We start from the raw sequence: 20,933 nt of genomic DNA, 5'->3' as shown, positions 1-20,933 counted from the left end.
CGACGACACGTAAACAATCATTAAATGCAAGTCGAAAAGTGGATTTGTGTGTATGTATGTCATGCATCCATTGGGGAAATAAAACTTCCATGTGCAGTCGTGTCTCGCCCTCCTTCGTCATATACGAACCTGGTATGTAAATCCTCGGCCGAGTTATCCAGAATTGACGGCCAATGGTCCTCTCGCTCGTCAATATATACAGTAAGAGACCCCTTCTTGAAATTATACAATGTTAAAAATCATTGCCAAAGCACCCAGCACAACAAAGACCCAAGTCAAGGCCGGAGGTCGCACACCAGCATCTTCGTCTCCTCCATCTCCATTGCCGCTGCTACTAGGAGTGCTGGTAGCGCTAGGCTGAGTCGTGGCTTCAGCTCCTTGAATGGTTTGGGTCGTGATCATGCCGGTGCGGCATCCGACATCGAAAACTGGGCATGATGTCACCGTAAATACAGTTGTGACGGCCGTAGTCGGGATATTGTTGGTGCGAGTCGGGCTGCTTCCCGTGGCCTGTGGAGAGTATTATCAGTTCCTGGTTCTTGTGATTCAGGACAAAACAGGCCGTTGAATTTTATCACTTACCGTTGGGCTTCCTGTGCCCGTGACACCGGCATCACTGCTGTTGCAGTTGCCCTGCACATTGGGCACGGCGTTGGATCCGCTGCCAGCGACAACAATGTCACTACTGCCACAGTCAGCGGCCTGGGCGATGTGAACCTCCTGGTTGTCCCAATCGAATACAAAGTATCCAGCCCTCAACACCGTGTCTCCCAGAATCTGCTGGTCCGTCGTCAGGACCAAGCCAACGTAACAATAGTCGCTGGGGCCGCCACTATCGCCTGCTGATAGGATGAATTCAGAGAAGGGAACTTTGACGACCTTGTTGCCGAAGCCAAAATCGACACTGCCAGCGGAGTTACGAAGCGAGCACGGCACAAAAAAGTAGCCCTCGCCATCGTTTTGGGCGCCCAGAGCCTCGAGGATAGGCAATGCGGCAGCGGAGTGCATGCGGCTGAGCGTCGTGCCAGAGTCGAGCATCACGGTTGTGTCGGCGCTGTTTAGCCTGAAGCTCTGCGAACGGCTTTGCGTGAGGCCCAGCGTAGTCAGATTTACGGCCAAACGTGTTTCACCTTGGATGCCAGGTACGATGGGTCGAGTCTCGAGAGAACCGATGAATTTGCTTCGATCAAGGCCGCCATAGATGAGGGCTCCTGTCTCTGAGTCGGAATGTCGGAGGTCAAGGGAAAAGACTCGGCTGGCAATTACTCCCTGGTCGGCCATTGTGTTCAGCAGCAAGCTGTATGGTTGGTCGCCTGGGAATCCTCCTCGAACATCAGGCGCGAGGCCCATGATGCCCTGCGCCTGGCCCTCGCTGGACGTAACAACGCCAAACGTCTGGTTCTTGACCTGAATCCTGCCAAAGCTCAACGTGTCGGCATAGTAGGTGATGTCGACTGACGTCTGCGTGGACTGGTCTGTTGGGTCGCCATAGTTGATTTCCTCGCGCCCAAACGGACCAACCGGCGGCGTTCTCGATCTATTGGGATTGTATTCGCCGAGCTGCTGACACTGTTCGGCCTGCGACTCGGACGGTGCGGTCGAGCAGTCCGGATTGACCCATAGCTCGCTGGATCCTGTATCGACAAGGACGGTTACGTTCTGGGGAGGAGTTCCTAGGCCGACTAGCGGTGACAGGCTGTTAGTATAAACTGTCTTTTCGGCATGCGATTGGTGAAAGTAGTAGCAGTAGCTGTCGCTTTATACATGAGACGCCGGCTGTGTCTGAGACATGGAAACGGTTGATAATGCGTCTGGCTTATATGGGGCAGTAAGGAAAAAAAATCCAAATTTGTATAGAAAACCAATAGGCGCGGTGATTGGCTTAAAAGCAGGGCAAAAAGAGCTCACTCTCGATGGCATAGAAGAAATCCATATTCTCCAACACCGCGTCAATGGCGCTTCTCTTTCCAACCTTGTTGTGAGGCCTCTTGATGGTTCCCACGGGGATCGACAAATATCCATCACCAGATTCCGCCCGCGGGAACATCGGAGTGACGACGGCTTCCGCATGTTGCGCCGCGATCAGCAGCCCGAGCGCTGTCGTCAGCCTCATGGTGTGCGAGGGTCCTGTCGACTCTCCTTCTCTTCTCTCTGCTTCTCTCTGTTCGCGAGGATATCGGCTCCGGCGGGTGGGAAGAGGAACAAAGAGACGGAAGAAGGGGGGAGCTAGAGAAAAAGAGAAAGAGGAAAATCGAGTCCCAGCTGAAAGGCAATCGAGTCAACAGAGTGATTAACCCAGATCTCGGCGCGATCTCACTAGCGGGGGAACGTCGACAAGGGTCGATGACAGCAGAGGAACAGACAAGACGTCCATTTTCCCTTTTATGGGCTCCTTGACCTCGTCTCCGATTGTCGTCTCCTAGCCATTACGGGCCGGCCTGCTCCATAGAAAACAAGCCTTGGATGAGGCTGGAGAGCTTCCCTCGACAGGCTGTTGGCCAAGCTGAGGTTGGAGCGAACGCGGCGCAGCGTTGCGGCTTCTGCACTAGACGAGCTCTCGCATCTCTAGACAAGCACTAGTCGGCTTGGACTCGACCCGCCAAGCACAGCTTTCCGCGTTGTGGCGCCCGTTCTCAGCTACATGACGCTATTGAGGCGGATCAAGCGGTGGCCACACACTTCGTTCTCGGGAGAGCCAAGCCGATACTTGGGTGGTTGAACACACGTATACGAGTAGTAAGCAGCGATACTTTGTACTCTTGCTGGCAATAAAGTCAAGGTTCGGCTCATTCTTGCTGAGGATACACGAGAAAAAAAGCTTATGCTGGCATGGAGTGGTGAGCCAGTATTATGGACCCTAGCCAACCACATAGGCATGGTTCAAGTTTTGTGGGGGTTTCGGATCTCCTGGGAGAGGCGTCGTCCAGCTCTGCCTATGGAGTTCTTTCAAGAGCCTCCCTCGTCATAGATTCCTACAGCCTACCTATGACTTCTTCGTCCCATTGTTTCCAGAAGCGCCCCTTTGATACATATGCTTGAGAATCTTTTTGGTGCCAGCTGTTGACCAAAGACGGAGATGCAAATTGAATACCTAGGTAGACCTTGCAGCACTTATACAAAGAGCACCATCACGAGAGCTTTGTTCTCTTCCCGTAATATCGGTTCCACAGTCCAACAGGGATGCCGCTCCACCCTCAAGGAAAGGTCCTCGGGCTGATGTCAATTATGGATGAAACGGAGCATCTTCACTCTCAACTGAATTCTGGCAGGACAAGTACCGAGCGCTTAATTTTTATCTCACCACTCGGTGCTTACAGTATCGCTATTCTTTAACTTATACAACTATAGCAATCCTTGGTCCGTTCTAGAACAGCAAAAATGAGCTGCTAGATATTGAAAATTCTGACTCTCCACCTTTTGCTCTTTCAATCGACGCAGTGCACCGCATGGTAACCACAGTGGCGGTGGCTTGGCTGCCTCACGGACGGCTTTTGAGCCGCACAGCTCCCAGTTGATACTTGAGCAGCGAATTATTCGCGAGGACGCGCAAGCCGTGCTTGGCAGCCAAGACGTTCCATCCCAAAGAAAGGTAGCATCAGACGACTATTAGGCAACTCGGATGCTTGGCCTTCAATTGTCATCCAGTGTGTATTTCCATGACAAAACGTGACTGGAAGTGAGTGAGGCGAGAGCAAGGGGGCCGAAGAAGCCGTCTTTTCCCTGCTCCAGATAGGTATCGTCTTCAATGAAAATAAGTACCTTCGTGACACGTCTTTAATTTCTGACGTTGCAATTGAGGGGAGTCTTGATATTTATGAGTAGCAAGTCCCTTTTTAATCCCCAATCTCTAAAGCTTTGCGGATTTGTGAGTGCAGTCACTCACCCGACTAGGCTGCCGTAAGTGAGAATCTCATTCTGATACCAGATACCAGCTCTCTCAAGATGCACGGAAAACATGCACAATAAATGAGCGAGTGAATTGCCATATATTGTGATACCAAATCTAGATTAAGCATAGAAGGATTCTATGAATCTTCTCTCACTACAGTAGATCACCTCTCACATTAATACACAGAACCAGAACGGTGATGACGTGTATGGCGCAGCTTAGAGTTACGGGTAAGAACACCTGCAGCGTTGAATTTTCATCTCATTCTCTCTTTCCTCTCCCCCTATTCGCTTCATAATCTGCAGAATACAAACTCTCCTTAATCAGACACCTTCCGCTCCCTCCAGTACTCGTATTCGACTTAAATCATCTCCACCAACCTGTGCTCATTTCTGATTCATTATGACGCCAGTCTAAATTCTTCATTTACCACAATGTCGCTTCGAGAAATACCTTGAAAATATGTGCCACTCTATGTGTGTGACCACAAGTTCCAGACTGATTAATGCTCGTCATTCTAAATGTCTTGAGTGCTGGAGGGCAGTATTGCATAGAACTATAGTGACTATTTCTCACTATTGCTGAATACCTTCCCTCATCTGTAGGGGATTATGCTAAATATTCGGTTCTCATAGCAATCCTTTGAACCACTGCTTCATTTTAATCGTCGCCTCGCCGACTTGTTCCAGTATTCCTTCGGCTACAATAAAATCATGGGCGGCGTTTGGGTCGCTCTCCACTGTTACTTGGACATCCGTCTTCATGGCTTCAATGGCCTTTGCCATTGACGTTGCCTGATCGGCCAAAATCTCCCTCCCACCAACAGTCATGTGAATCTTCCTCACGGCATTGTGTAGCTTGCCTAACCAAGCCCCTCTGCATTCAAGGGGCTTCGCCCAGCTGTTGGTCTCGTCCGAGTCGCTCTGCTGTTCATAGATGGAGGCATCTGCCGTCAGTGAGCGCATGACGGCTCTCGAGAGCATATCGCTGCTATCGTATTCCAGGCATGAGGAGCTAGAGTACTCAGTACTGAGCCACGGCGACACCAACACAGCAGCCGACAGAGGCTCATCTAATGCGATATGACAAGCTTCAGGATGAGGCTCGACCAAATGCTTGAGAGTTTGCATAGTGAGATTGCCACCAGCAGAGTCACCGCCGATGACGATATCTTTGGCGCTGAAGCCAGCTTTGAGAATCTCGGAGAGAGCAAATGCGGCCTGACGGAGCTGTACGGGAACTTTCGAAGCGGGAGCCAAGGAATACTGTAGAAATGCCACAGTTACCTCGGTATCTGACTCTAGTCCGGAGAGAACGAATGTATTCCACACGCATTCGAAGTGTCCTGCTTGGCTCGGCATGACATATCCTCCACCATGAAGATAGAGTACCACCTTACGGGCTTTGTGGCGGTTTCCAACCCAGAGAATGCTTGAGTTGCCATCGGGGAGACGTTTTATATCGCATTGGAGCCGTTCCTTGAGCGCTGGATCCTTTGTAAGCCTAGCTTTTCGCTGGATCCATGCTCTGTATACGTCTTCGGTAGGTGGAAGCAAAGTTTGGATTTCACGAGCCGTAAAGGTACTAAAGATAACCCTGACACCAGCACTCAAAAGATACAGCCGAATATTCAAGTTGTTCCGGAAAGCGAACAGAAGCACCTGTGCACCAACGATTGCGAGCATACAGGGGGCTAAGCGAAGACATCCTTGATCAGTTGAAATGATACCAGCTATATATATATTCATTGACCAGCAAAGACTCACCGACAAATAGCGAAAGCCCGATCAGCTTCAGTTTCTCGCCAATGGAGAGGTGAGGCTTGACGTTGTTGGCCTAGATGTTTGTTTCGAATGTATGTCAGCGAGATACTGAGTGAATGATGAGTTTCTGTCCTACCATCGAAAGTGGATATCGTGGTTACCAGTGCTCAACTGCACAACTATGTCGACATACCATACACAACTAAACAACTAAATAAGGATACATGCGATGGAAACATTGAAGAGCCGTTGGAGCAGCTGGAAGCCAGCCCATCTTATAAAACCGCTCTCCTCTCTTAGACGACGCTTCCTGCGCCGTGTTTTACAGCGTGGCATTCTGTCTCAGTTGACTTACGTTGCGCTGGCCAATATCATCCTCTTATGGCTTATCTTGCAGGCTTTCAACTCTCACCGGACGCATGTAGGGTCGTCTTGCATGGACTGACTTACCGCCTTCTTGATATGTAGCTGTGCACATACCAGTTACACCCAGCCCAGGCTTGGAGACGAGGATGGCAACCAAGTCCAACAACGTTGCTATCCAATTAAGCGAGCGGGGCGTGTATCAGGTTCTGTCACTTCGGAAGGCCAAAGCGGAGGCAATTGTAACAGTTCAGCTCAGTACTTTCAGCTTGGCGCAGATGCGGAGAATAGGGACGGCTGGGAGATGCATGTACGGCTGATGCCGATGTGGCAACTGTTTCACAATGGGCGTCAATAGTCCCGAATCCTCAACATCATGTGAGCCATTTCCCGCTACGGCCACATTTAGGATCAAAGGGAGGTCGCATACCTATGTAGCCGTATCCCATTCTTAAAGCTGTGGTGGTATGCCTATTCACTCAACTCTGAATTAGAAAGAGAACGAAAACAACACAAGAATCTTCCTGCGCTCACATCAATACAAAAAACCATGTTTACATCAAGGGAGGGGGTCACTCTTGACTCGATAGCTGCTCCTTTGAGACGCTGGCTCTTTAACCCTGTTATCACAGCACCGGTAGCTCTTCTTCTATCGGGCTTGGCTACATACACTCCAGACACAATCGTCACTAGGTTCCTTTTCCCAGTCTACGCGCTAACTTTCGCTGGTGCTCTTCTGTCTCTAAACGACTATTTAGACAAGCAATTTGCCAACAACTGGGTATCGGATAAGACGTGGAACTGGGATGAAGAGATTGTCGTTGTCACGGGAGGAAGTGATGGTGTCGGCGCCAGTATATCCAAGCAGCTCATCGCTCGAAACCCAAGAACTCGAATTATAATTGTCGATTACGCTCCGCTGAAATTGCAACATAAGCAAGAAGGGGCTCGCGTGTCGTATTACCAGTGCGATCTGAGCGACTCCAATGCCCTGAGGTCTACCTGTGAGCTCATCAGAAATGAGGTCGGGCATCCTACGGTGTTATTCAATAATGCAGGATTGGTCCGCGGAGCAACCATCATGGAAGGGTCGTACGGGGATGTCGAGGCCACGGTGAAGACGAATCTCATTGCCCCGATGCTTCTTGCCAAGGAGTTTTTGCCAGAGATGGTTAAGAGGGACCACGGACATATCATACACACGGGCAGCTTGAGTTGTGTGACACCACCAGCCATGATTGCAGATTACGCCGCGACGAAGGCCGGGCTGTTAGCATTACACGAGGTTTACTTGCTCGTAATCAGGTAGAAGTCTTGGACTAATATGCGTATTAGGCCCTTCAGTTGGAGCTCAAGAACATTCACAATGCACCTCGTGTACGGCTCACATTCGGCATGTTCTGCTTCATCCGCACAGCTCTCGTCAGCGGCCATACGAATGTGCCAAACCTTCTTTTGCCGTTCCTGCAGGTCGACACTGTGGGTGAAGCGATGGTGAGCGCCGTGTACAGCGGCTATGGGTCGATCATCTATTTGCCTGGCATCAACAGAGTAGCAACAACCTTGGTGAGTAGAATTCTCCATCATCCAATCTTCTTCTCCTATCCAAGCTTTGCCGTGTTTGGCTACATAAACCTAAATTGACCGATTTTTTTTCCTATTCTAGAGAGGGGGCCCCGAATGGTTCTTTCGACTTGTTCGAGAGGGCACGGCCAACTTCCGAATCAATTTTAGAGGCCGGCAAGAAGTCGATCCGCAGACGGGCAACATGCTAAAGGCATAGGTGGGTTACATGTGCTTCGGTAACTCGGACCCGAGATTTACATGGACGGCACGAAGTGTCGGTAGCCAAGCTGTCAGAAGCATCGTTCCCACGTGGCAGGAAAGCATGGAGATGCTTTGAGTTGGCGGGGAGCAGCTATCATCGACAAGTGGTTGGAGGCATCCTTGTCTCGTCCAATACTGGCCCAGAGTGATCAGATAGTGTGCTCGGTGACTCAAGGTGGTGTGCACAATCCACAGATATGGACTTTAACGTACATGTTTTATGGGTCGTGGGACTGTCACTTGGATGTTTCTTTGTTGCCTACCACGAGGCTGGGTAAGGCTGTTTGCATGGATGAACCACGTGTAGAAGCAACAGTCGATGTTTTCTCCCACAGCCACAACAGTTCAATACTATTTCGTACATGGGACAGCATGTTTAGTAGATCAAAGAGTGGGAACGGTAGCACTTGGCGTAGCACTATCAACATCGCAAAAGCTGGTTCTTCGTATTTCTTCTACAGTAGTTTTTCATTCATACTAGAGTAGTGAAGGATACTTATTGTTCTACTAGATCGAAACCACAGTCACGAAAAGTAGGTGACAATCCCGACTGGAAACTAGACGTGGAAATTTAATCACACGAAGATACTGCAAAAGAAGCATTCAAGAAAGTCACCCGCACGTGCTTAAGTGCTTTTTCAAGGATATCGAATGTAAAAGGCGTCGGCGCCACCGACCCCATTTATAAAGATCCTACTACTACTACTTTTGTCGATCTGCTTTAAACAAGTGCTTACTCCCAATTGACACTGTATTTAATCCAATGATTTTCCCGCAAGTGGACAGTGCATCTCGACTTTCTTCACACACCCCTTGGCGATGGTTCGGCAATTATGAGCCGGATTCTCTCCACCAAGGCATCACATGTGCGAGCAGCTTCTTGGTATTGGCTCTCGATAACCTCTTATGCCTGTCTTTAACCGCTTTTGAAGGAAACAAAAGTTCATGGGCGATGGGGAGCTAAGAGAGAAACGAGAAGGGCAGCAAACTCCGTTGCGACGCTGCAATCCTCAACTGCAGCGAAAATGGGACGTCGGCGGTTCGGTCAAAGGTGTGTAGCTCGTGCATATATATTCTTGGCACCACCCGTACGTCTAATTCGATTTGACCTAGGCTGATTTGTTGAGGTTAGAGGGCCAAGGCCAACCGGCTACTTGTTCACCCCATCGATCAGACTCGGCATACGAATCAAAGCCTCTTGAGAGCTGCCTGCACCATGTCTGTCGAGCTTAGCCAGACGGAAAAGTCGAGCGCTGTGGTTGCGACTCAAGGAGATGGCGATGATGCTGTCGTCGCCGTTGAAAGTAGCGCGGCCAAGAAGCGCCAGTCGCTGTCTGACATCTTTACCATTGTGAGTTTCCGCTACGATTGTATGAAAGCTGCTTCTTGTATACTTTTATTTGCTTCGTTCGCCATGTATTGCTATATGTTCAAATACGAGAATTAGTTGTTGACATAGCATGATGCGTTGTCTAGATCGCGGCTGGTGCTGCTCTCATTTCCGATGGCTACCAGAACAACCTCATGACAATGTCCAACGTCCTCTTCAAGAAGGAGTATCCTGCGCAATACACTTCAACTGTCTCCACTCGCGTGTCAAATTCGTTACTTGTCGGTGCCATTCTCGGTCAAGTCTGCGTTGGTCTGACGTGCGACTATCTTGGACGCAAGACTGCAATCGTTGTAACAACGCTCCTCATCGTCATCGGCGGTATTCTGGCCACTGCCGCCCATGGAGTCACCATTGACGGCATGTTCTGGATGTTGACTGTTGCGCGAGGCATTGTTGGATTTGGTGTTGGTAAGACTCCCCTTTCGGCAGCCCCTTGAGCCACGAAGACAGAATGACGACTGACACGACACAAGGCGGCGAGTATCCTGCTGCAAGCACATCATCTTCTGAAGCAGCCAACGAAAGAACTCTTGATAAACGAGGACCAATCTTTATATTAGTAACTAATTTGCCACTTTCCTTTGGCGGCCCCTTGGCTGTTTCGATCTTCCTCATTGTGCTCTCTGCCGCTGGTGAGAACCATCTGTCGACGGTGTGGCGAGTATGCTTCGGTATCGGCATACTTCTCCCGCTCTCCGTCTTCTACTTCCGTCTCAAGATGCTCAACTCCAAGCTCTATCGCAAGAGCGCTATCCAGCGCAATGTGCCTTACGGTCTGGCTATTCGATACTACTGGAAGACCTTGATTGGCACATGTGGCGCCTGGTTCCTCTACGACTTTGTCACCTTTCCTAATGGAGTCTTTTCCGGCACTATTCTTTCTTCCGTGGTCGACCCTAAAGACATACTACGGAGCACAGCAGAGTGGCAGTTACTGCTAGGAGCCATTGCCCTGCCCGGTGTCTTTCTCGGCGCCTTTCTCTGTGATCGACTGGGCAGGCGAAACGTGATGATGTTGGGGTTCAGTGGATATCTAGTGTTTGGGCTTATTATTGGCTGTGCCTACGATAAAATCACAAAAATCACACCTCTCTTTGTGATCATGTATGCGCTGATGCAGAGTTCAGGAAATCTCGGTCCTGGCGATATGTTAGGCTTGCTCTCTGCTGAAAGCTACGCAACAAGTGTCAGGGGATCGTACTATGGCCTATCAGCGGCAATCGGCAAGACAGGTGCAGCAATTGGCGTACAAGCATTCACGCCAATCCAGAATAATTTGGGCAAGCGGTGGACATTTATTATTGCTGCTATCTGTGGTGTGGTGGGTGTTTTGGTCACCTACTTCTTTGTACCCAACGTGACGGGCGAGGATCTCGCCGTGCGGGACGAAAAGTTTAGAGCTTACTTGCTAGAGCATGGATGGAGCGGCGAGATGGGCGTTAATGACGAAAAGGAATTGGTTGTGGAAGAGGATGAGGAGGTTGCTTCACCAAATGGTGGAGAGAAGGGCGTCAAGGCATAGGAGCACCGAGCTTGAGTAATGCGGTTGAGATACTGTGGTTACTTTCCTCGTAATAAGGCTACCGTAATAAAGACTGCTGCTTTCTTGGCTATCGATCAACAGGGATCACAGGAATATCTCACGTAAAATTAGTCGCAGCCAACTCTGGCTCTACTCCGGCTCCAGTAATCGTCCTACATCCAAGTCTGAGTCTTCTTCGGCCTCGAGTTCGTCGATAAGGCGGCTCCGCTTTCGAGGAAGCGGCGTGCTTGGATATAGTATACCTTGGACAGATTGCTGCGCTGTCTCTTGCTCTAGCAGAAATAGGTTGTGGAAGTCATTGGAAGGGGTCGCCTCTGCAACCAGCTTCCCAAACTCGGTTTAGAAAGTATTAATGGAGTTTTGTAGAAGAAAATCCATAAGCTCCTGGATTATGCGAAGATTACTATCGGTAACGACGCCGTTGTTCTGTGCGATGTGTCGGAGCATGTTCATTGTAACAAGATTAATAGACGCGGAGCCGACAGCGTTTTCCGCAAACTCTCCATCCTTCTAATGTAGGTTTCCTTCTGCTCCCTGCAGCATGTATGGAACATTCTTTATTGCTGCTATGCGTCGCTGGCGTTGGGAGCTTGCCGCGGGCCTGGGAGATTGGTTCAAGGCTTGACGTCGATTGCCACTGGGCGTAATAGCTTCTTGGCTATCTCTCATTGCCGTAAATCGGCCCTGGGAATTACGACGGGCCGACATGTTGTTATCGCCGGAAGAAGATCTTTCTTGTAGCTGAGTGAACTCTTCCCACAGAGGTGGATTTTGGCTGGCTGCGATTTTAGAGGTTGGCTGAACAGTGTCTGCGTATGGATATCTTGCTCGGGACATGTCTCAACCATCAGTGTCGACTTAACTTGTTTGCCACGGAGTCGTGTCCCTTGTTGGTGACGTATTGACGAGTGAGCTGTTTATGGCTAAAAGTTCCTGCCTGCTGCTATAGCTATCTAGTACTTTCTTCTACTATCGCTACTCTCTTCTACTATCAACTACTCTCTTCTACTATCAACTACTCTGTTCTACTATCAGCTACTTTCTTCTACTACCAGCTACTCTGTTCTACTATCAGCTACTTCCTTCTAATATAGTTACTTTCTTCCACTATCAGCTACTCTCTTCTACTGTCGCTACTTTCTTCTAATATAACTACGTTCCCCTACTGTCGCTATTTTTTTGTGAAATCATTATAGAACTGGACGGCAGCTCTCACCAGTTTCTTGGCTGCTGAACGATCCTGAAGATGGGCGCAGCGCATTACGCTACCTAGTACTCAAGGATTGCTCTGCACCTTCTCCGGTAAGGCATATTACCGCAGGGTCGGTTCTGAGGATCGAGCTGGCTGGAATGCCCGGCAATGCCATGGAGGAGGATAGACTCATACTGGTATTGTTTTCAGCAATAACTGACTTATAACTTTCCCAGCAACCCAGTTAATTCTCCATTATGCAAAGGCAGGGCATAGAGTACATAAACTGTAATCCGCTCACCATCAATGTCCCATTGGTCGCGGATAATGTAGGGGAGCTCAGCTTACTCTCTTGCTTTCCCTTTGGCTTGGTGGGGGTCCTCAGGAGCTGAGTCAGATTCAGCCTCAAGTTCTTCCAAGAATCGAGGCTTCTTGCGTTGATTTGGGGTTGGCGTGAGGTTAAACAGCCTGCGCTGTACAGACGTCTCCGTGGATTCTTGCGAAAGGAATGTGCTTGTAAGCCGTCTTTGGGGGCGTGGATTGTTGCTGAGGCAAAAGCTCTTGTAGATGCTTTTCCATATCATCTTCGTTAATGAAATCAACAAATTCTTTCATCTGTTGAAAATCCTCTTCATCCAATACTCCATCGGCGTTAACGAGACAGCGAAGAATATTAATCGCAGCTTTGGCGATACTTGTAACACCGACAGCGTTCCGAACAGGCTCGCCTTCTTTCCAGACAATATTGCCTTGGGCACAAAAGTTTGGGATATTCGTCTGGGATTATGACAGGCTGGCGATTCCTTCTTCGCGGTATAGTCGGTGTTGCAGGCGAACTCTGAATGGAGGTAAACCTCCCTCTTGTGCTTCTGGATGGCATAATCTGCTCTTCACCGGATGACGCGTCGTACGGTTGTAGCTCTTGTCGCCAACTTGAAGAGGCAACTTGGGGCGGAGTATGGGAATACTAGCAGCATTTGCTGCGGTTTCGCCGTCCTTTCACACCATATTATCAACAGCGCCTTGTAGCAAGCATGGTCGCTCTTCATCCTCCACCACGATGGCCTGCCTGCGATATCTTCCAGTGTTGGAAGAAGTCGGCCTTGATGGTGTAGCTTGGGAGCGCGTAATGCGCCCCGTCCTCTTGCTCCAGTCCCTCGTCCCGCCGGGGTAGCAGCCTGTTGTCGCTTCATTGTGATAAAGCGCCCTTCCGGGTTTCTCGGTGTCATCTGCTCTTCTTCGCTAGAAGAAGCTTCCTGGGCTTGTGCAAATTCAACCCAAGGCGCTCTCGAAGCAGAGTCAATGGACCTTGTGGCTACGGTTTGTGGGGTGGTAAGATTCCCTTGGGCAATCTCAATGTTCTCAGATTGAACGTATGAGGTGTAGTAGGAGTTGGAGCCAACTGTGCCGTTTTCCCAGTCGTAACCTCTTTCAGTTGCGTAACGGCGACATTCGACGAGGTCACCGGGGTTGTCTCGTCTCCACTGGTTGAATCGGGCCACTGAGCTTTTCAGAGAATCAAGAAGGTGATCTTCTCTTCCGTAAAGTTGAAGGGCGCGAATATACCCTTCTTTGGTTAATCGCGGTGGATTCTTTTGCAGTGGTTGATAGAATGAACGGCGGAATCGAGAGTCTCTTGAGGGGTACACGCTGTCCCTCTCGGGTACCAGAAACCTCAGCATCTTCAGCGCAGTCGAGGAGGAAATGTTTTGGAGAAGTCTAAGAAAAGTCAACAGAAGACGCGGTGTTTGTTTTACCTAGACATCAGCGTGCCCGTTGCCTGGGAATCGTGATTCACTGCCGTGCGGTGCCAGCTGTCTTGTGCCGGTTCGCGCTGTGCCAGCCGGCGGCCATCCGGTGTAGACTGGCCGTGTTTTCGCGGCGACATTTCTGGTGTGCGTTGTTGTCGGTTTGTATATGCAATCGTAGAACAAAGGGGCTCTTTAGTTATCGAGCGTGATGAAGTGAAATTGGTGTGGAAAATGTTTGTGTTGCATCGGAGGCGGCTGATTTGTCGAAAGTTTTGCACTCGTTGGCGTTTCCCAGCTCAATACAGGGTTGATCTATGCCCTTGGCGCTTAGGTAAAATTAGAGCCTTGACTGCATTATGTATGATATGACTGTGTTCCTCGTCAATTAATAAAGAAAGCGGTAGTATTTATTCTAGTAGCAATATTGTTGATAATGCAAGATACTAGATCAATATAGCGATAGTGGAAGGAAGTAACCGATAGTAGGAGAGAGTAGCCATAGTAGAAGAAAGTAGCCATAGTAGAAGAAAGTCGCAATAGTAGAAGAAAGTAGCCATAGTAGAAGAAAACAGCACCAAGATCTTTGTGTTGATTCAAGCTACCTAATACTTCGCTCGGCAATTGTAGTTCTCGTCAGCAAAGCTGTTCTAAATACCTTTGAGGGATGGCTTGAAAATTATCGCTTCTATCGAACTGGAGAGGGTCACGCTTCAGCTAAAAGTATTCGACGAGGACCCTTTCTTCTATATTGTACACAAAAGCAGAGAAATCCAACAACTTATATTCTACTCTAATCATGGAAGCCGATTTCTCCATGGATCCCAGCTAAGGGAGGGCATATATTCGGACTCTATCTGGAACTTGGCTGTACATCTTACTTCTATCGAGGTTCTTTTACCAGATTCCTTTTCTCAATGCGCAGCAGTCACAAACTCCAAAGGGTGGGCTACCCTACCAGATCATGAAAAGGCATGTGCCTTTCGAGAAATCCATCGAGTGAAGAGCGAATCAGATTGGATACCAGCGAAGGAAGTCAAGCCGAAGGAATTCCGCAACTTTGAGCATTATCGTCAAGCGGTGGTTAATCGCGAACCTGCTGCCATGGCTGTTCTTGCTCGGCGAGGCAAAACTAAGACAACAAACGCAAATAACTTCCGCCTTAATAAACTCCATGCTATCCTTCAAAGTCAGGTGAGTTTTGGAGAAGCCAGCATCCTTTTATACTGTCAATACCATTGGAGAAGTATATACGCGCATTACAAATCATCATGACTGGCCGATGAGATGGAATAACATCACGCCTATTAACCAGGGAAAATATAGCGCCAGCCTACGAAAATGGCATCAAAAGCTATCCCGGTGGAATCAATTGGATGCTGCTTTTCTAGAGCTGCACCCCGATCGACAAGGCTTATACCTGAATACCTTGGCTGCATGGTATAACGCAGAGGGCGACCCTAATGGGTTGCGGTTTGTTGGCGACAATGGTCCAGAAATCCCGGCAGTGTATTCTACGCAATCTGCCCCAAATTCTGCCTTTATGCTCTTTTGGCATTTGTCAGATACTCTTACAGAAAAATGAGAGAAATATAAGGAGATGCTACACTGGCAGTGAGCTTGAGCGATCAGCTTTAGTATGTGTATGTAGGTTTAGTTTATTATGTAAAGATACAAAAGAACGATCGTCTTTCTACCTGAATTAATTTTTATTCGAAAAAAATTTCAGAAATTCTCTGAGTGGGAGAACCCCAGAAACGCTGCGCCAAACACCCACCGCAGACGGTTGTATCCGTAGTGTTCACCTCCACCCAGCAGAAAAGCCAGCTAAAAGATCAGAATCGGTGCAAGGAGCAAAGGTCAAACTGACTACGCAGACCGACAAAGCTTATACTGGAATTTCTTGGTAGTACGGCATTCAATGAGAGCTCCCCCATAGCCCCCGATTTGGCCTCCGATTTGTTGGAGATAATAGACCACAAACCCCAGGGAGATAAGCTCTTTGCTCCTAATCCCGCCATTATACTCTTAAGGCATTTATTTAATAATTCTAAAACCCTAAAATCTATTTAAGATTAAGGAATTGTTCAGTACCCCCTTAGATTATTTAAGATAAATAAATAGTCAGCGAGGATAATAAGGTATTATAAATTATCGGATAATTTTATAAGTCTATTATTAAGTAAGGAGGAATAAACGCTATAGTGGAGTAATTAATTAGAATCCTATTGTCTAAAATAAAGGGCAGATTGAGGGCAGAGACCTTGAGATTGCTCAAGAACTTGTGGAATATATTGACACTGAGAATATGGAACAATTTCGCGTCCAACTGGGCAACCTCGTGCAAGGAGAGAATCCCTCCGGTGGCCTTCGCAATACCTGGCTCGAAGAAGAAGAGGAAGCAGCATCGCCCCCTGTCCAACGCAGACTATTTGGAGGAGCGACCACCCCCTCTCGAAAGCGACCATCGAGTCTTCTCCAAGAGCTCCAGGCTGAAGATGAGTCGGAGCACGAGGACGCTGGCAGAGTCCGAGGACAGGCGCGAGAGCAGTTCGAAATGCCGTACATCTTGGAAGACTGTTGGGAAGTGGCAGGAGAGAAGATTCGTGTGTCGGTCCTCTACGCGAATGGACAAGCTCTGCCTCTGCGAGATACCGATGTTGCCAAACTTCTTGGCAAATTCCATGAGGCAGTTATCAAGGAGGGCAAGATGAATGTTACTCTTGCAAAGTCAATGGGCATGCTGGGGATCCCAGCAGCAGCAATCCTCCGCATGGACCCCGCGGTGGTGTATCTCACTGGCGAAGGGGCCATCAAGGCATTAGATGCCTCTTCGACATGCAGCAAGCTGGCTCAGCGATCGGCTGTAAGGAAGCTGATTATAGAAGCCGTTGAATTTTACGACAAGCACGGATATACACAGATATCGAAGCGCATGCCAGCATTATTCCAATTGTCCGGACTACCGAGCTTCGCCGAGTCGAAAACCTGCAACATCAAGCTGACCACAAATGGCCAGGCAAGTTTCAACGCTCCCAATGAAAAGGGAGACGTCCCGGTCCATCAAGTAGGACCACCAAGCGAGGGAGAGAACAATGGCGAAAGCAGCGACGATACCTCAGATGACTAGAGTACTTGTGGTAACATCAGGATTTTGGAAGGATATATAGCAGGATTTTTTTAATAGGCAGAAGGGAAGGGAGGAGACTCCCAGAAAATCCCAGCCCATAGCTGTACTAGACAATATTGTAAGAGTTCTAAATAAAAACAGTTTCCCCATAAGATCTAATATATTCCCCTGTGCGATATTCCAGACATATCCTGTTGGTGAGATTTACTGAGGATCTCCATAAAAAAAAGTCTCACAAGTTGCCAAGAGTTTGGGCCGCAATTTCCCTGGGATTTCCCCATAAGCAATCTCAGAGATGTCCTATAGCTTTACTAAAGAACTGTAGGTAATTTCCCACTGGGAAAATATTATTTTTACCCTGTGTTTTCTATAAGATTCCTAATAGAATTCCCCCTAGATCGCTTAGGATGAATGGACAGTCGGCGAGGAACGACAGGGTGCTATAAATTATCGGATAATTTTACAAGTCTATTATTAAGCGGTATTGCTTGGTTTGCAGTATACAGGACTGAAACGTGGGGGTTTTTACAATACTCTATCCACATATTTTTAATAATATATGGATAGTCAATTGGCAAACGCGTAGCTCGTCCTACATCCAAGTCTGAGTCTTCTTCTGCCTTAAGTTCGTCGATAAGGCGGCTCCGCTTTCGAGGCGTGGGCAGGGTAGGGGGTAAATAGGGTGTGGCAGGGAAAAGATTCGCTGGACAGGAGATCCTAGGACTCCTTCTTCCATTAATAGCCAGGGATTGTGAAAGTCGTTGGATGGAGTTGCTTCTGCAACCAGCTTCCTAAACTCGGTTTAGAAAAAATTAATAGAGTTTTATAGAAGAAAATTCACAAGCTCCTAGATTATATAAAGATTACTATTAGTAATAACGCCGTTGTTCTATGCAATGTGTCTAAGTATGTTCATTATGATAAGATTAATTAGGTATATTGTGTAGAATCGAGCGAAGAGGCCTTAAGAATGGTAGTGTATCCAATGGCGACGAAATAGACCAATTCCGCCTTAGGCTTAAAAACCTTGCCCAAGGAGAAGCTCCAGCAAGGGGCCGGGGAAGAAAAACCAATCACGGGCGCTCCAAGAGCTAGAAGAAGAAACAGGTTCAGGTAGCGAGGGCATCAGTCGGGCAAAATGAAAGACCCAACAGCAAAACTAAGCTGCCCTGCATTATCCGCAACAAATAGAACTTCAATAACGACTAGACTACAGTCTATGTTCTCTGTGCCACAAGTTCAGATAGTCTACTTCAAACAGACGGAGCGTAAGCTGGCTCTCAAGCAGATCCGTTGTTTACTGCAGATCCATCGCTTCCCGCATGTCCATTGTTTTCAGTATATCAGGTGTCTTCCGCCGTTTCTGATGCATCATCCCCCCTCCAACATCCTCAAAAAATTACCAACATACTCCAGGTGGTCGAGGCGCTGTCACCATTACCATCACCTTCTTCCTCGTTTCTTCTCCTGATGCTGCAATCTCGGGAACTGAGATATGCTCGTTTTCATCTGGAGCATCAAAAGCTGTCGGGTGATTCGTGGTGAGCTTGACTTGGGGGGTTTTCGCTACTCGCCGAGAACTCTGAGGTTGAGGTAATCTGGCTGGAGGCATTGGTATTCTTATTAGAGACATCTGGTAGAGCATTGACAGGAACGCCACCATCATTGTCAGCCGGCGCATTGGGGGATAAGAGGCGCTGGACCGGAGGTGGTCTGGTTCTTTGTTTCACTGGTAGAAGCCCTCCGGATTGGGGGGGCACCGAACCAGTAAGCTCCTGAAAGAAGGAATCTATTGTTTCCTGTGGAATAAAGTCCACGAGTTCCTTGATTAAATTAAAGTCTCTCTCGTTAAGTTTGCCGCCGCTCTTTACAAGGAGATTAAGTCCGTCTATCGCCGCCACGGCAATAGACGCGACTCCGGCGGCATTCTTATCGAATTCGCCCTCTTTCCACTCCAGGTTTCCCTCTGCTTCTTGCAACAAGACTGGGAGATTCTTGGTCGCTGAGCCCTGATCGGGCCGAGAGCTACCCGCGGGTGAGGGAAACTCATTGGCCTGACGTCTGCTGCCGTCGGGTGAAGTGCTAGCCTGGCTATCTGTCATCTTGGAACGACCTTATGAGTCTCGGTGGGTTGATATTGTGTTCTCTATATCGCTAGAAGAAGGCTCTTGCGGACGGGAAAGCTCTACGCAAGGCAGTCTGTTAGTGGGGATCTGTCTTGCGGAGTCAGCGAACCTACTGTAGTCGCTACGGATCGGAGGGTGGTGAGCAATGCGATAAGATTTCTTTGGCAGATTTGTGGTTTGAGGTCGAATGCAGAATGAGTTGTTTAGCTGTGCGTAGATGGCGAATCTGCACGTTCTTGAGGTCGAACGCAGTTCGAGTTGTTTAGTCGTGGGTATTGCTATAGCTAAAGGCCTCAGGAACAACTGAATAAGCAAAAGCGAGGAAAGACTCGGTTTTTATCTTCAAAGAGTTACATAACCTGAGTGAATGGATCTCAAGTGATTGCAATAGACAGGAGAAGTCACTGATGCCAATGCGGGAGCCTGCATATATGTACGTAGGTACATACCTTACCTAGTGAACCATATGACTCATCTATGGTGAATGCAAACACCGTGGTAAGCGGTGCAATAAGATTTCTTTAGTGAATCTATACTTCAAGGTCAAACATGTCAAGTATCCCTTCCCTCGATTCGCCCTTCCTTCTATACAACATGTCTCAACGCATTCATCGCCGCGGTGGCGATGTATGCGACACCAGCAGCATTTGCCGCCATTTCGCTGTCTTTTATATTGCCCACGGCTCCTTGTAGCAGATATGGCCGTTCTTCATCCTCTACTACAATCGCCCGCCTGCGACCTCTTCCGGTGCTAGAGGAGGCTGGTCGTGATGGTGTTGCTTGGGAGCGTGTTACGCGTCCCCATCCTCGTCCCGTCGGGGTGTTGTTGGTTTGCTGGCGCTTCATTGTGATGAAGCGTCCCTCTGGGTTTCTCGGTAGGGTTTCCCTGGGAGGCTTCGGTGCTCTCGGCTTGGGTATAGGAAGTATAGTAGGACTTACTGTCCACCGTGCCGTTCTCCCAATCGTATCCTCTCGTTGGTGTAACGACAGTATTCAATAAGGTCGCCGGGGTTGTCTGTTCTCCACTGGTTAAACCAGGCCACTGAACTTCTAGAGAATCAATGAGAGCCCCCCCCCATATGGCCTCTGGTTTATTGGAGACAATACACTATAAATCCCAGGAGATAAGCTATCTACTCCGAATCCTGCTATTATACTCTTAAGGCATCTGTCTAATAATTCTAAAACCCCAAAATCAGTTTAAGATTAGGAAATCGTTTAGCACCTACTAGATTATTTAGGATAAATAGATAGTCAGCGAGGAATAATAAAGTGCTATAAATTATCGGATAATTTTACGAGTTTATTATTAAGTAAGGAGGAATAAACGCTACAGTGGAGTAATTAATTGGAATCCTGGGTATCTCCTAGGCAGCTATCCTCCGTCTAGACAGACATTTTTTGCTCCTCACTGGAGAGAATGCTGTCAAGCGACTACTTGCTATAGAGAAATGCGTCCAGCTTGGCGACCTCCAGTGTACGCAGCATGCCATACACGTAAGTAGAAACTCACGCAGAATGTCCAAGCGGTGTTTAACGCACCTGAGGATGATGAAATTCTAGCACGCTCTATGAAGAAACAAAGATCGAGTACTGAGGAAGAAAAGAGAGTAGCAGCATAGTGATATTCATCATGCGATCCTCTTAAAATTTCACCAGGAAAAGGGCCGAGACAGAGAAGAATAACAGACATCGCGGACAAGGCGCAACTTCTTTTCTCTTATCTTCTTTTCTTTTTTTTTTTTTCCAGCAGGCAAGAAGGGAAGGGAGGGGGACCCCCAAGGATCCCAGCCGATAATCATACTCGAGAACCTTGTAAGAGTTCCAAATAAAGATCACAAGGCCTAAATCCCAGTCCGAATTTTCCCCAGTTGATGAGAAAGGCGTCAAGGTTTAGAGTCAAGGTTGAGTACTGTAAGGCAGCTGAGACGCTGTCTTAACAATACCTACTGGAGTAAA

General features: G+C 48.3%; 8 protein-coding genes across 8 annotated transcripts; 3 read left to right on the top strand and 5 right to left on the bottom strand.

Moving 5' to 3' along the window:
• Positions 1 to 222: 222 nt before the first annotated feature.
• M431DRAFT_502634 (hypothetical protein) lies at positions 223 to 2,113 on the bottom strand (the record flags this gene model as incomplete). Its single annotated transcript, XM_024918179.1, has 3 exons — positions 223 to 510; positions 583 to 1,682; positions 1,909 to 2,113. The coding sequence occupies 3 exons, from the start codon at positions 2,111 to 2,113 to the stop codon at positions 223 to 225; spliced, it is 1,593 nt and encodes a 530-aa protein (XP_024780176.1).
• A 2,154-nt stretch (positions 2,114 to 4,267) lies between these two features.
• Positions 4,268 to 6,006, bottom strand: M431DRAFT_183965 (hypothetical protein). Its single transcript, XM_024913160.1, has 3 exons — positions 5,846 to 6,006; positions 5,656 to 5,725; positions 4,268 to 5,582 (listed from the first exon to the last, which is right to left on the bottom strand). The coding sequence occupies exons 1-3, from the start codon at positions 5,846 to 5,848 to the stop codon at positions 4,519 to 4,521; spliced, it is 1,137 nt and encodes a 378-aa protein (XP_024780175.1). The 5' UTR covers positions 5,849 to 6,006; the 3' UTR covers positions 4,268 to 4,518.
• Positions 6,007 to 6,565: 559 nt separating this feature from the next.
• M431DRAFT_71042 (hypothetical protein) lies at positions 6,566 to 7,798 on the top strand (the record flags this gene model as incomplete). Its single annotated transcript, XM_024921848.1, has 3 exons — positions 6,566 to 7,300; positions 7,351 to 7,581; positions 7,682 to 7,798. 3 exons carry the CDS (start codon positions 6,566 to 6,568, stop codon positions 7,796 to 7,798), a joined length of 1,083 nt encoding a protein of 360 aa, XP_024780174.1.
• A 1,234-nt stretch (positions 7,799 to 9,032) lies between these two features.
• M431DRAFT_104001 (hypothetical protein) lies at positions 9,033 to 10,853 on the top strand. Its single transcript, XM_024911537.1, has 3 exons — positions 9,033 to 9,193; positions 9,319 to 9,643; positions 9,709 to 10,853. Exons 1-3 carry the CDS (start codon positions 9,059 to 9,061, stop codon positions 10,755 to 10,757), a joined length of 1,509 nt encoding a protein of 502 aa, XP_024780173.1. The 5' UTR covers positions 9,033 to 9,058; the 3' UTR covers positions 10,758 to 10,853.
• Positions 10,854 to 11,288: 435 nt separating this feature from the next.
• On the bottom strand, positions 11,289 to 11,615 carry M431DRAFT_537353 (hypothetical protein; the record flags this gene model as incomplete). Its single annotated transcript, XM_024921016.1, has 1 exon — positions 11,289 to 11,615. One exon carries the CDS (start codon positions 11,613 to 11,615, stop codon positions 11,289 to 11,291), a length of 327 nt encoding a protein of 108 aa, XP_024780172.1.
• Positions 11,616 to 13,133: 1,518 nt separating this feature from the next.
• On the bottom strand, positions 13,134 to 13,637 carry M431DRAFT_59816 (hypothetical protein; the record flags this gene model as incomplete). The annotated part of the gene is made up of 1 exon (XM_024921549.1): positions 13,134 to 13,637. A coding segment is annotated over one exon (504 nt), but the record flags the coding sequence as incomplete, so codon positions are not given.
• A 2,389-nt stretch (positions 13,638 to 16,026) lies between these two features.
• Positions 16,027 to 16,848, top strand: M431DRAFT_476971 (hypothetical protein; the record flags this gene model as incomplete). The annotated part of the gene is made up of 1 exon (XM_024915525.1): positions 16,027 to 16,848. The coding sequence occupies one exon, from the start codon at positions 16,027 to 16,029 to the stop codon at positions 16,846 to 16,848; it is 822 nt and encodes a 273-aa protein (XP_024780170.1).
• Positions 16,849 to 18,342: 1,494 nt separating this feature from the next.
• On the bottom strand, positions 18,343 to 19,120 carry M431DRAFT_183879 (hypothetical protein). Its single transcript, XM_024913158.1, has 2 exons — positions 19,088 to 19,120; positions 18,343 to 19,033 (listed from the first exon to the last, which is right to left on the bottom strand). The coding sequence occupies exon 2, from the start codon at positions 18,948 to 18,950 to the stop codon at positions 18,366 to 18,368; it is 585 nt and encodes a 194-aa protein (XP_024780169.1). The 5' UTR covers positions 18,951 to 19,033; positions 19,088 to 19,120; the 3' UTR covers positions 18,343 to 18,365.
• Positions 19,121 to 20,933: the final 1,813 nt, after the last annotated feature.

Source organism: Trichoderma harzianum, assembly GCF_003025095.1.
Source record: "Trichoderma harzianum CBS 226.95 unplaced genomic scaffold M431scaffold_1, whole genome shotgun sequence".
In the NCBI taxonomy this organism is placed as follows: domain Eukaryota; kingdom Fungi; phylum Ascomycota; class Sordariomycetes; order Hypocreales; family Hypocreaceae; genus Trichoderma; species Trichoderma harzianum.
The sequence above is the reverse complement of the archived record's forward strand: the minus strand, read 5'-3'. Positions and strand labels throughout refer to the sequence as shown.